Genomic DNA, 13,555 nt, shown 5'->3' on the forward strand with positions numbered 1-13,555 from the left:
CAGGCTCAGCGGCCATGGCTCACGGGCCCAGCCGCTCCGCGGCATGTGGGATCCTCCCGGACCGGGGCACGAACCCGCGTCCCCTGCATCGGCAGGCGGACTCTCAACCACTGCGCCACCAGGGAAGCCCCATGTTTATATTTTTGCTTCTACCTGATTTTTCTTTTCCCAGTGTTCAGGCCTAAGCTGATGATTATAGTAGAGGGAGAGCACTATTTTTTAGTTTTAGTGTTTTAATCCATATGGAAGGTTATAGGCTCCTTTACTTTAGGCTTAACTTTGTCTTTAGTTCATTAAGTTTTGTTAAGATTGCAGATAAGGTCTATAACAAACATGCTTGTTCCCAGTACCCCCCTGCCTTCAGTCTTCCGTTAGGAAAGAGGCATTGGGCTTCTAGTTTGTGTCCACTGTAGCCATTAACTTGTAGGGGTGAACTTTGTAATTTTTTGTTTTAAAATTTCAGGTTTAACTCACATTATCACTATGGATCTTCATCAAAAGGAAATACAAGGCTTTTTCAGCTTTCCTGTGGACAACCTTAGAGCCTCACCTTTCCTGCTTCAGTATATCCAGGAAGAAGTGAGGAGCATCAATAAATACCCCATTGTCCTCAAAGGAGACCCTATGTAGTTCTTCTCTGGTACCAGATTTCAGTATTGAAAGGCACATCCAATGATCAAATGATCTCTCCCTTAAGTCTTAATGCCTGAGGCAGTCAGATAAGGTCAGCATTTAGGCACAGAGGATAGTATTTTTTAAAGAAATTAAAAATGGATTTCCTTCTAAGTATTTTTAGCAATTTGCTTATATTTCCTAAAATGAAGGTTTTGGGAATTCATTATTTTTTATCTTCTTCATGTAGCAGACTTTGGCAGTGGTGCTAATTGATAAGGGTTAAAAAATGTTAAAATGAGTGAATGAAATTCTAGCTTGTTTGTTTGCTAGTGTGGGTCATTGTTATAGGAGGAAAAAAATGTATTGCCAGCACCCAGGTGTTATTTTATTGATACCTTTTCAGTATTTTCTGATTTTTCCTCCAAATCTAGATTCCAAATTATAGGAATGCAGTCATCGTAGCTAAGTCTCCTGATGCTGCAAAAAGGTAAATAAGCCAGACATGTATGCACATCCCTTTTGGGTGTTTCAGAATCCGAGGTCTGTCTTAATACGGCTTGTGAAAACTCATCAGCTCCAGCTTTCCTCCAAATCATTGTCATACCCCAAACCACAGCTTTACCTCTAGTTTCCAAACAACATGAGCATTTCTCAGAGTTACTCATTTTTCCCCTGGGAGAAAATGAAGTTCTTCCTTCAAGTTCTCAGGAAAAGGAAAACAGGAAGACTGTGGGCGCCTTTGAGACAGTGGTTTTTGAGACCTTTTTGAACAGAGTTCTTCTGAAGATGAGGGACTTCCATGGCAGTCCAGTGGTTAAGACACCACGCTTCCACTGCAGGGGGCACGGGTTCGATTCCTGGTTGGGGAACTAAGATCCAGCATGCCTTGAGGCGCAGCCAAAAAATAGGGGAAAAAACCAAAACAAACCAAAAAAACCCTGAAGATGAGTGTGAGACTGTTGGACAAAGGGTAGAACCAAAATGATCTAGAATCGGATACCAGCCCACATCCCATCTCGAGTGCCTCTTGAGGCATTTACATTCCGGCCTGGGCCGCACTTCCTGATTTGTAGAAGTAATTCCTTTGCATATCCATAAAAGGTTAAGTGATATTTTCATTCTGTGGTTAACAAAGTGATGAAAAAGCAGCGCTTGGGTTTTCCTTCCCATGAACCTCACCCTTTCCCGTTATCTTCCTCTTAGGGCCCAGTCGTACGCAGAGAGGCTGCGTCTGGGTTTAGCTGTGATCCACGGGGAGGCTCAGTGTGCAGAGCTGGACATGGATGACGGCCGTCATTCTCCCCCGATGGTTAAGAACGCGACTGTCCACCCTGGGCTGGAATTGCCATGTAAGATCAGTTCTGTGGTTTTATTCTATTTGTAAATGGAAGAAAGTTTCGAATAGTATGAATGCCTAGGAGTTAATACCTATGTAGATGCTGTTGTGGTATTTTTAAATAACTGAATGGTATTATGTTGATTTTGCCTTTTGTCAAAGATTTTGTTACACGCTTTTGTAGACTAGGTAAGGACAATTGAGCATATCTGGGCAGCACTTGGCGTTCAGAGAGTGAAATAATTTTAGCTTTAGTAAAAAAGATATATGTGTAGTGGTGTGAAATCTTAAGCTTTTTTATTTTGGTAAGATGGATGATAGCAACCATTGATCACATATCAGGCTTTGGTGATCAGGTAACTTTAGCACTTAATTTAGTGATGTAGCCCTTTGACCTGATACTGGACTAATTTATTTTTAATCCAACAGTGGAAGCTATTTACTTCGGTGGACTTTTGAGTGACAATAACAAGCATTCTATGCTGGAAGATATATCATGGTTTTTAGAGGAAGGAGAGTATTTCTTTTTAAAATCTGTATCTATTTGCCATGCCTCAGAAAGATACAGACTAATACGTTGGGGAAACATTAGCATGGTTACACCGCAGACAGGTTATTTCAGACAGGCTCCTGTCTAAGGTATAAACATTACAATTTTTTTTCCCCATTCTGTAAAATTTCCACTGCTCTGTTTTCAACTTTGGAGGTTTTTATTATGAGAAACAAGTAATATACTCTTTAATTTTTAGTGTCACAGCATTTTTTTTTTGAGATTTTCATAATTAAAGTTCTTGAATAGGGAATACATTCACATATTTCAAAATTCAAAAAGTATAAAATCCTTTATGGTGAAAAACCTTTCCACCCACCCACCTCCCCCCTCTCCTGCAGCTACTCTGATCTCCAATGTGGTTGGTTTCTTGTGTATCCATTTAGAGCTTTTATGCAAATACAAGCAAATTCCCTCATTTTCACGCAAACAGTTAGTTGTATGTTATACATCGTTCTGCCCCTTGCTTTTTTCATTCAATAGCTCCTTCTCAGTCCATACAGATTTCTGTCTTTACAGTTTCATAGTATACTGTTTATGGATATGCCATAATTTATTTAACGAGTCACCTGTTGATGCACTTATTTTTTTCCCAACCTTTGGGTATAAAAAACAAGGCTCCGGGGGACTTCCCTGGTGGTCCAGCGGGTAAGACTCCGCTCTCCCAATGCAGGGGGCCTGGGTTCGATCCCTGGTCGGGGAACTAGATCCCGCATGCCGCAACTAAGACCTGGCACAGCCAAAATAAAGAAATATTTAAAAAAAAAAAAACAAAAAAAAAAACAAAAAAAAACCACAAGGCTCCAACAGTAATAAACGTCTGTTGGGAATTCCCTGGTGGTCCAGTGGTTAGGACTCGGTGCTCTCACTTCTGTGGACTCAGGTCTGATCCCTGGTTGGGGAACTAAGATCCCACAAGCCAAAAATAAAACAAATAATAATAATAAATTTTAAAATAAAATAAAATAAATAAACATCTGTTGAGTCCCTATTATGTGCCAAGAGCTGTTCTAAGCCCTTTAGTAGATCTTCGAATTTGGTCCTTGCACAATAGTACGCATAGGTGCTCTTGTGATCCCTCATTTTGCCAGTGAGGAAACCGAGACACACGGCCGGGGCTGGTGGCGCCAGGGTTTGGAATGTAGCTGCTGACTCCAGAATCCACACTACTTTGTTTTTTTAGCTTTTTAGTTTGAACTAACTGCAGACTTAGAGAAAAGGTGAAAGAATAATACAAAATTCCTCTCTACTCTTCACTCAGAGCCCCCAAATTGAACATTTCTATGCCTTTTTTTTTTTTTCTGAACGATTGAGAGTGAGTTGCAGACATAATGCCCCCTTTATTGCTAAATACTTGTGTATATTTCCTAAAAACAGACTGTCTAACATAACCACGTATGATTATCAGACTCAGGAAAATAACGTTGTTACGACACTGCTATCTAATCTGCAGACCTTATCCACATTTTACCAGCTGTCCCACCAATGTCCTTCAGAGGAAAAGAAAACAGTTTTTTGGGGCCCAGGACCCAGTGTAGGATCACACGTTGCACCAGTTGTCATTTCTCTTTGGTCTCAGTTAATCAGGAGTGACTCCTCTGTTCTTTGTCTCCAGTGACCTTGATACTCTGAAGAGTGCAGGCCAGTTATTTGTAGAATATCCTTTCGTTGGGGCTTGTTTCTTTCCTCATATTGGGTTGAATCACTTATTACTATGATTTTTGTCAAATGGAGGTTTTTCTAATTCCCCTTCTTCCCTGTCCGTTCAGTCATTTATATCAGTGTGGATTTGTGGAATCTTGTTTTATTCAGCACGTTATAGCCCATTGCTACTACTTGTGTTAACGCTCAAACTGTCTCAGACTTGGCCAAAGAGGACTCCTTCAGGCTGCCTCCCATGTTCTTTGGACGTGTCCCTATCGTGTGTTGACTCTTCCTTGTTACTTTCTGGTACAGCTAGATGTTCCATGTTCATCTCGTACTTTCTTAGCCCTGGGATCAGCCATTTCTCCACGGAGCCCCAGTTCCTTCAGTGGGAAGTAGTGTTTAGAAACCAAGATTTGGGCTCCAGAGTGGATACGCTCAATCACTGTACGTCATTGCCTGTGATTAGCCTCGACTTACATTCTTTCATAAGTGACCAAATGTATTTACGGGATAAAGACCAAGAAATCAGATTATTGGGTCAGAAGTTAAGTTGACAGATATTGCCAAATTGCCACAGTATTTTATATGGTGAGATTCTCTTCTGAGAATGTTGCCTTATTACTTATTGTAACAGTGTTGTCATTCCTTCCTAGATGGTTGGTATGTTTACAACTTTTATAATCGCCATAGGATTTTCTTTTTCTTTAATTTTTTTTTTACTTTTTTTGGCTGAGGCATTCGGGATGCCAGGGAAGTCTCCATAGGATCGTTTTCTATGATCCCCTTTTATAGATTTAGCCAAGGGAATTCTGAAAAAAATGTTATTTCTTGTATGTGTAATTGTATTCAGTACCTTCCAAATTAAATATGCTTTATGTTTATATATCAGTTTTGCTTCTAGTATGTCATAATAGTTTATTCAGTAGTAATGAAGATGGAGACATTAGAACAAGGACAAAGGAAAGCAGACTCTCGGAGTCTGTGTATTTTTAAGAAAGAAGAACTATGTTATCTTCCTGGAACCCATTTTTAAATTTAATTTTATTTTTTGAAGTATTTTTGATGTGGACCATTTTTAAAGTCTTTATTGAATTTGTTACAATATTGCTTCTGTTTTCTGTTTTGGTTTTTTGGCCAGGAGGCATGTGGGATCTTAGCTCCCTGACCAGGGGTCGAACCCACACCCCCTGCGTTGGCACGTGAAGTCCTAACCACTGGACCTCCAGGGAAGTCCCTGGAACCCATTGTTTTAGAGCGGTAGTTCTCAAGCGAGGGGGCTTTTGCTCCCGAGGGCATATTTGGCAGTGTCTGGAGACATTTCTTGTCTGTCTCAGCCGGGGGGCATGGGGTGCTACAGGCATCTAGTGAGTAGAGGCCACAGATGCTACTGAACAATTATCCAGCCCAGAATGTCAATAGTGCCAAGGTTGAGAAGCCCTTTTTTAAAGTAATCTATTAAAAGTGAGGTTGTATAAATGTTTCTCTTTTATAAGATAGAATTGATACCTCCCTGATGGCAAGGAATCTAATGAACTTGAAAGGATTGTGTGTCAGTGGTTCCACTGAACAGTGCTCTGTGTTTGCCACAGTGGTGACACTTAAGAACTTGGAATGCAAAAATGAGAGGGAGGCACCTGCCCTGCCGTGATTTTCCTGGCTTGTTAATTTTACTGGTGAAGGTGTGGCTTTCAGCACTAAAGTGAAAAAAATAAATAAATAAATAAATAAAGTGAAAACCGACATCCGCTCCTCTTGAGCATTTGTTAAATGTAGGTTTTGACTTGTTTGCATGTAGATAGCGTTATGAGCTTGGAAGTAATTTCAGTTCTAGTTCTACTGGCGACCTTATTTTGTTTCGTATATCTCTTTTTAACGTCAGTCTGTTGATAAAGTTTGACATTCCATTGAATTAGAAATAGACCGAGATCAAAATGGATAAGGAATGAATAATTCCCCTTAGTCCCTTTTCACTCTTTATTTTAGGAGAGGAAGGTTTTTTGATTCTGGCAAAACAGTAAAAGAGAGAGAGAGAGAGAGAAAGAGAGAGAGAGAGAGAGAGAGAGAGTGTGTGTGTGTGTGTGTGTGTGTGTGTGTGTGTAATCTAAAGGATGGTTGTAAAAGCAGCACTATTTTACCTGGAAAAGGCCAATTATAAATGCAAAAGACAATTTCCTACTTCCTCCATAAGAACATTGGAAATCATTTGCTAAAGTGACATTTTTACTGCAGTAAGTCGATGTAGTGTTTTTTTTTTTTTTTTTTTTTTTTGCAGTACGCAGGCCTCTCACTGTTGTGGCCTCTCCCGTTGCGGAGCACAGGCTCCGGACGCGCAGGCCCAGCGGCCATGGCTCACGGGCCCAGCCGCTCCGCGGCATGTGGGATCCTCCCGGACCGGGGCACGGAACCCGGGTCCCCTGCATCGACAGGCGGACTTTCAACCACTGCGCCACCAGGGAGGCCCTGGGGGCATTTTTTTAAGCCTGTGAGGTCCTGTTCTCTTGATGCTGTAATGAAGTCTGTCTCGTCTTTTAGTAGCCACCAAATTATATATCCAGTTTGTGCCAATCCCAAAGGCAGTTATGAGCGGGGACTGAGCCTTTTTTTTTAAGCCTTGATCCTTGCCATGCCTGTTTTTCATTTCAAACTGACAAAAGTTTTTTGGGGAGAGGCTTACAGAGAAGTCAACAGGAATACTGTGACATGCATCAAACGAGAGCTGAATTTCTGTTGATGTCTGATGAAGGTTACTGGCTTTCAGTCTTTTTTTTTTTTTGGTAAATGAGTTATTTATTTATTTATTTTTGACTGTGTTGGGTCTTTGTTGCTACGCGTGGGCTTTCTCTAGTTGCAGTGAGCGGGGGCTACTCTTCGTTGCAGTGCGCAGGCTTCTCATTGCAGTGGCTTCTCTCGTTGCGGAGCACGGGCTCTAGGCGTGTGGGCTTCAGTAGTGGGCTCAGTAGTTGTGACTCACGGGCTCTAGAGCACAGGCTCAGTAGTTGTGGCGCACGGGCTTAGTTGCTCCACGGCATGTGGGATCTTCCCGGACCAGGGCTCGAACCCGTGTCCCCTGCATTGGCAGGCGGATTCTCAACCACTGTGCCACCAGGGAAGCCCAGTCTTTTTTTTTTTTTTTACAGAGAAAAATGGTCAAGAAAGGGGCCACATCTCTTTAAGAAGCGGGTAGGTCAACGTAACCACCTACCCACATGGTTTAATTTAAAGACAGAATTTGAGGAAGGCTCTTCTGATGTTGGTAGTTTATTTCCTCCCCCTTCTAGGTGATACTTATACGCAGAGCCTTTTTGACTGCCCACATTTAACAAATTGCCCTTGTTTCCAGGATGGGAAATCAGGAAATGTCTACTGAAATTTGCCCGTAAAATAGTGCTGAATTTCAACTCGGCTGGTTTGCTAGTATACGCAAAGGGACGTGTTCTTCCAGGTTTACAGCGCCTGTAGATAGAAGTCAGCTAAAATGGATTGCTTACTGATAATTACCGAACTATATACTTACCCTGAATTTATTCTATTCCCGCTCCCCCACTACTAGTTTAGTAACTATTTCAGAATTTAAAAAAGCTTTCCAGAAAAAGGAGAATGTTTAGCCTGTTCTTCTGAAATATTTCCCCGCCCTCAGTTTACTAACCTCCTTTACAGGGTGAATTCCGATGTCCCTTCTGCATCCTGTAGTTTGCTTTGTGCACTGATGGGCCGTTTTCACATATAAATTTTGTAGTGAGATAAGAAGCCTCTACTTTAAGGACCAGTTAAATCAGGAAAAGATGATGGACTTGTGGTTATTGTCTTCAGCTTCCTAACTTTCAGGAAACCGATTATGTCAGTGGTGTAGTTGTCTGATAATAAGGTTACATTGTCCCAGTAAGGTCGCCTTGGAAGAAAATGAAGTAAAGCCGGCTATGTATCTGGCAGTCTGGCAGCCTTTCCCTGTTTACTTTCTGCGGAGCGGCATTTATTTACATCTGTTTACAAGTGGAATATTTCTGTTTTGAGTGGCATCGCGGTGCTGTTTCTTTGTGCCAGTGAGATCTCTCTTGCTCTGCTCCCCGCTGACTTGAGGCCTGAGCCGCCCAGCGTGGCCTGGCTCTTAGGCACACGGGGCTGCTGAGCCCTTGAAACGTGGCTGGTCCCAACTGAGAATCGCTGCGTGTGGAGAATGCACACCAAATACGAAGACTTAATATGAAAAAAAAAAAAGTAAAACATCTCTAATAAATTTGCATATAGATTATGTATCAAAACAATAATATATTGGCTATATTGGGTAAAATAAAAATCTATTAATTTCACCTATTTCTTTTTGCTTTCTAATGTGGGTACTAGAAAAGGTAAGCTTACTTTCATGGCTCACCTTCCCTGCTGTTGGACGGTGCTGCTCCGGGTAACCTGTTTCTGAGAGCACCCAGGTTGATTGAGGGGAATCTGCACATTCTTTTAATTGTCCGCCCTGGCTCTGCCACCACTTCCAGGGAATGGCGTTGTGACGACTACATTTACCTAGTGATACGTGACTAACTGAGGTCTTGTGATTTGTTTTGCTTTGCTAGTGATGATGGCCAAGGAGAAGCCACCGATCACGGTAGTCGGAGATGTTGGAGGACGCATTGCGATCATTGTGGTAGGTCACAGTCTTACTGTGCAGAGATGACATTACTCTTAGTAGGTGTCCACCTTAGGATTGGTGTCCAGTGACGATGATGCATTTAAGTGGACCCATCTAGCCTTTCTCACCCAGGCTCCCCTAAGACAACTAGAGAAACTTCTAAACAGATGAACCGGGATTATTATAACCTACAGGTGTAAAAGGAGCACAGTAGTAGTACCTGTAAGTAAATTCGATTCCATAGGTAACCTTTGTCTGAAGGGATCTGTGTCCTGTCAAACTAGCTGACCTACTCAACCTTAAGCTCGTGGGCAGTGAAGTGAGCTGAAGGTGGGCTGTTCCATTCTCACTAACAAGAGCGTGTGTCTTGTTCTTTGTTACTTTAACACGATACACGTGCTCCCAGCTCTAAACGCCTCTGCTGGGCCAGAGGATCGGCCCTTTACAATGGCTCACTTTATTTCTCCGTTCCCTTCTATTAACTTTCTCTTGGAAAAAAGTAAATGAGACACTGGCTATGTGGGATTCATCAGAAATTTGAAACAGGGAAAGGAGTCTTGGCAGTCTCCTGAACTCAGGCCGCAATGTCGCGTATGACTGTAAGGCTTTGCTGCTCTTTCTGTTGACAGTCATGCACGTTACAAGGCCACGCAGTTCCAAATGGACGTTCAGTCTTTGACCCAGGCAGATAGCTCTGATTTTCCATTAGACATCCTCTGAAGCAAAGTGCAGGGAGGCGTGTGTTTATAGATGGGGATGGAGGGAACTTAGCACTAACACTGGTCTCTTCTCAGGATGACATCATTGATGATGTGGAAAGTTTTGTTGCTGCTGCGGAGATCCTGAAAGAGAGAGGTGCTTATAAGATCTACGTCATGGCCACTCACGGCATCCTGTCTGCGGAGGCCCCCCGTCTGATTGAGGAGTCCTCCATCGACGAGGTCTGTCTGCTCTTTTTTTTCTTTTTTTTTGAAGTCTTTAATTTTTTATTTTATATGCAGAGAGCCGTTGTTTCTGCGTAAGGTAGATGTCCTGAACGACCCATTCAAGGAAGTTGAGTCACAATTTGCTGCTCTGTTTTCCGTGAATAGTTAAATGGCTCATTCAGTTTTTTATATTTTTGAAATTTTCTTTTTTTAATATTATTTTAATTAATTAATTTTTGGCTGCATTGGGTCTTCGTTCCTGCGCATGGGCTTTCTCTAGTTGCAGCGAGCGGGGGCTGCTCTTCGTTGCTGCGCGCGGGCTTCTCATTGCCGTGGCTTCTCTTTGTTGTGGAGCGCGGGCTCTGGGCGCGCAGGCTTCAGTAGCTGTGGCTCGTGGGCTCAGTAGTTGTGACGTGTGGGCTGAGTTGCTCCGCGGCATGTGGCATCTTCCCGGACCAGGGCTCGAACCCGTGTCCCCCGCATTGGCAGGCGGATTCTTAACCACTGCGCCACCAGGGAAGCCCCTCAGTCAGTATTGCTTACTGCCTCTCGAGAGGACTGTGAGATCGTGCTTTGGGTGGCTAGTGGTCTGTTGGGGCAGATGTATAGTTAGGAATATATGTCTGTTTTCATAAAGATTTGGTCTGTGTACTTCAGTATAATTTGTATTTCAATATGATTTGATACCATAGTAGCGTTTCTCTCAAGACTTGAATTCTTCCTTGATAATAGGAAGGTTTCCCGCAGTGCTGGGGCTCACCCTATCATTTCTGCATACCTAGCCCTGACCTTCCTAAGCTTCTATTTTGAATCATGTAACCTTTGCCCTGTGTAAAGTCGGGTTAGTTTGTAAAAACTGTACTGAGTGGAATAAGCTTTTATAGTTTGAGCCTTGGTCTGTGGGTACCACACGTTAGGTAAACTTTTCTGAGTGACCACGTTGGGCCGCACATATCAGTAACAGCGTTTCTTTTCCATTACTGCAACGACCAGGTGGTGGTGACGAATACTGTCCCTCACGAGGTCCAGAAGCTGCAGTGTCCCAAGATTAAGACTGTGGACATCAGTCTGATTCTTTCTGAAGCGATTCGGAGAATCCACAACGGGGAGTCCATGGCGTACCTTTTCCGAAACATCACAGTGGACGACTAGCTTTCCTGGTTGCCTTGGCCCTGGAACTCCCAAGGAAAACGTGTGAAAAGCAGTGCCGTCAGTTATGTACACAGCATTTCCTTTCAAGGGAGGCAGGTGGTCTCTCTTGCCAAATTTGGTGGGTAGGAGGCATTAAGATGGTCAAGGGGAAGACAGAGATCACAGGTCCATGGCCTCAACTGTCTGTCGTCGGCATCCTGTTCCTTAAAAAAAAGTTAGACACCTTCCTGAAGAGAATCTGAAAATCTTGTTGATATTGAAAGGGAGTGAAAGGGAGATAAAGTCCTAACTCTCTAACGTTCATTCAGTTTGTTTCCAGCGCAGGGAAACGTCCGTGTTAATGTTGAACTTGGTTAGGGCAGCTGAGCACCCGGCACTGTTCCTATTCCAGTTGTCCTCTCGCCAGTCAACTTCATGCACATCTTTTACAGAGAATCGTATTTTTCTTTGAGAAACTTCTTGCCAGCCGCCAGTGAACAATGAAGCATCTGTGGTGGTACTCCTAGCGAGGACATCAGATTAAAGAATCACATCCTAACTCTGGATCTCCGAGTTGCTCTTAAATTGCAAATAAAAGAATTTTCTGTCTTGCTAGTGTCTTCACTACATTGCAGAGCTGCCCACTCTCCTGCCTTCTGTCCAGACTCTGCAGAAGCTGGTGCCTTGAATGTAGGGTGGTGGTCCAGGTCCACGGCTCCTGGACATAAGTCTCCCTCTGCAGGTTCCATTCCCTTCCCTTCACATTCCGTGACGTTAAATTCTTGTTGAATAATGTATTTTCAACCTAAATTTAAAAAAAAAACAAAAAACGTAACCGTACTTTTCCCTGTGTGACAGGTGACACTTAGGTTGGTTGCATTACTTAGGACTGCACTTGATCTTTCTGCCACCATTTTAAATTACATAATCACGATTCTAGTTAATACCTTATTTGTCGGGCAGGCCTTGCCGCAAATGTAGACTTTTTATACCTTTTAGTCTGATCCAAGTCAGGACTGAATGAAACAGGCAGGAGGAGCGTCTGCCCAGAAGTGAACTGTAGTCTCTCATTGGTTCTCATAGCTCCTAAGAGATAATAAAGGGCAATTCGTTTATTTGTACAATTGTATTTCTCTGCAGGGAAGTTTCCTGGACATTTTTCCCCCTTTCCCAATGACTAGGAAAGTTCCCAGCCCGCCATCAAGACTTGAGCACATCTGCTTTTTCAAGCACACAAAGAAGTTGCCTTTTGTTAATAATCCAAGTAGGGGAATTCTGAGAAAAGAACTAAATTATCAAATAATTAGCATGGTTGTAGAGGAAGAGCCGTGGACTGTTACTCGGGAGACTGGTTCTGTCCTGGATGTCGGGCAGATGACCAGTCCTTTCTGGCCCTCTGTCATCGGTTGTGGAAGGGGAGGTTAGGAATTGAAAGCTAAGGTCCTTTTCAACCCCAAATTCCATTTATATCTGCAGTTAATGTTATCTTTCCTATGTCTCTAAAAGAGATTTTAAATGTACTTATTTAGCAAAAGCGTTTAGGAGAATATATCTCCTGGGATTAACAAGCCCTTTGCATTGGCATTTAGTGAGTCCTAGTGTGTGCCTGGCATGATAGCAAGTCTCAGGGACATGAAAATGGAAACGTGAGGGCGCGGGAGCTGATGTTCTGGCCGTAGCTAGTGTAGTAGTAGCAGTCACATTCAGTAGAAAGTCACTGAACTTAGAACGGTTAAGCCCACACACCACACCACAGCCTCCAGTACAGCTGATGCTCAGTCCTAAGGCTTCAACTTCAACTTTGTGATCTGGCCTTACATTTTCTTTTTTTTTTTTTAAGATTTTTTTGATGTGGACTATTTTTTTTAAGTCTTTATTGAATTTGTTACAGTATTGATTCTGTTTTATGTTTTAGTTTTTTGGTCTTGAGGTATGTGGGATCTTAGCTCCCTGACCAAGGATCGAACCCGCACCCCCTGCATTGGAAGGCGGAGTCTTAACCCCTGGACTGCCAGGGAAGCCCCCAGCCTTACGTTTTCTAATGTAAGAGTGTAAGTGCACAGAAGACTAAAAATAATTTCTTCTTTTGATGATCTCAACAACCACTTGAAGGCCTACTGTGTGTCAGGCTCTGGGAATATAATAGTGAACAAAAATCCTTGGGTGTTACCCTCAGGGAGGTTTTAGACTCGTGTCTAAAACTCCATTTCCAGGAAACATTGCTTTTATTGGAGGGGGAGGGAGTGAACATGAAGGGTTTCCATTTTACCCGTTCAGACTAAACTAAAAATTTGAATTTGAAAAGTAGTTAAAATAATACACAGTATAGATGCAGTTACAAGTTTTCTTTAGCTTCCTGAATATAAACACTGAAAATTGTTACCTGTTTTCTGGGAGAATCTAGTATGGGGAAGTCAAGCCTCAATTGCTGAGACCATCAGATTCCTCTGGTCCTGTCTAATGAGTCCTGCCTTGTAACCAGGGGAGATGGCTGGCGCTTGACCAGATGTCTGTTTTGAGATAAATGAGGCCAGGGCGGCGCAGAAAAGGTCTGTCAGCTGGTGGCTGACGAACCGCCTGGGTAGTGAGTGGTCTTTTTCCAGGTTACCTTCCCCTCTGATTGAGCAGAATGCTATGGGAACTGTTCCCAAGGGGCCAAGGTCTCAGGACTGCGTCTCTTAGATCCGTGCCACCGCCCTGCGAAGGGAACAACTAAAACACACAAAACA

General features: G+C 42.9%; 1 protein-coding gene across 1 annotated transcript in view; it reads left to right on the forward strand.

Annotated features, from left to right (window-relative positions):
* Positions 1–11,437, forward strand: part of PRPSAP1 (phosphoribosyl pyrophosphate synthetase associated protein 1) — a 31,054-nt gene extending 19,617 nt beyond the window's left edge. The window contains exons 5-10 of the mRNA XM_067715840.1: positions 464–579; positions 1,047–1,102; positions 1,819–1,964; positions 8,714–8,784; positions 9,564–9,710; positions 10,689–11,437. Coding sequence (XP_067571941.1) covers positions 464–579; positions 1,047–1,102; positions 1,819–1,964; positions 8,714–8,784; positions 9,564–9,710; positions 10,689–10,847 — 695 coding nt within the window. The 3' untranslated portion in view covers positions 10,848–11,437. The remainder of the gene's footprint in view (positions 1–463; positions 580–1,046; positions 1,103–1,818; positions 1,965–8,713; positions 8,785–9,563; positions 9,711–10,688) is intronic.
* Positions 11,438–13,555: the final 2,118 nt, after the last annotated feature.

The sequence above is a fragment of the Pseudorca crassidens genome, chromosome 19 (assembly GCF_039906515.1).
Source record: "Pseudorca crassidens isolate mPseCra1 chromosome 19, mPseCra1.hap1, whole genome shotgun sequence".
NCBI classification, from domain to species: Eukaryota; Metazoa; Chordata; class Mammalia; order Artiodactyla; family Delphinidae; genus Pseudorca; species Pseudorca crassidens.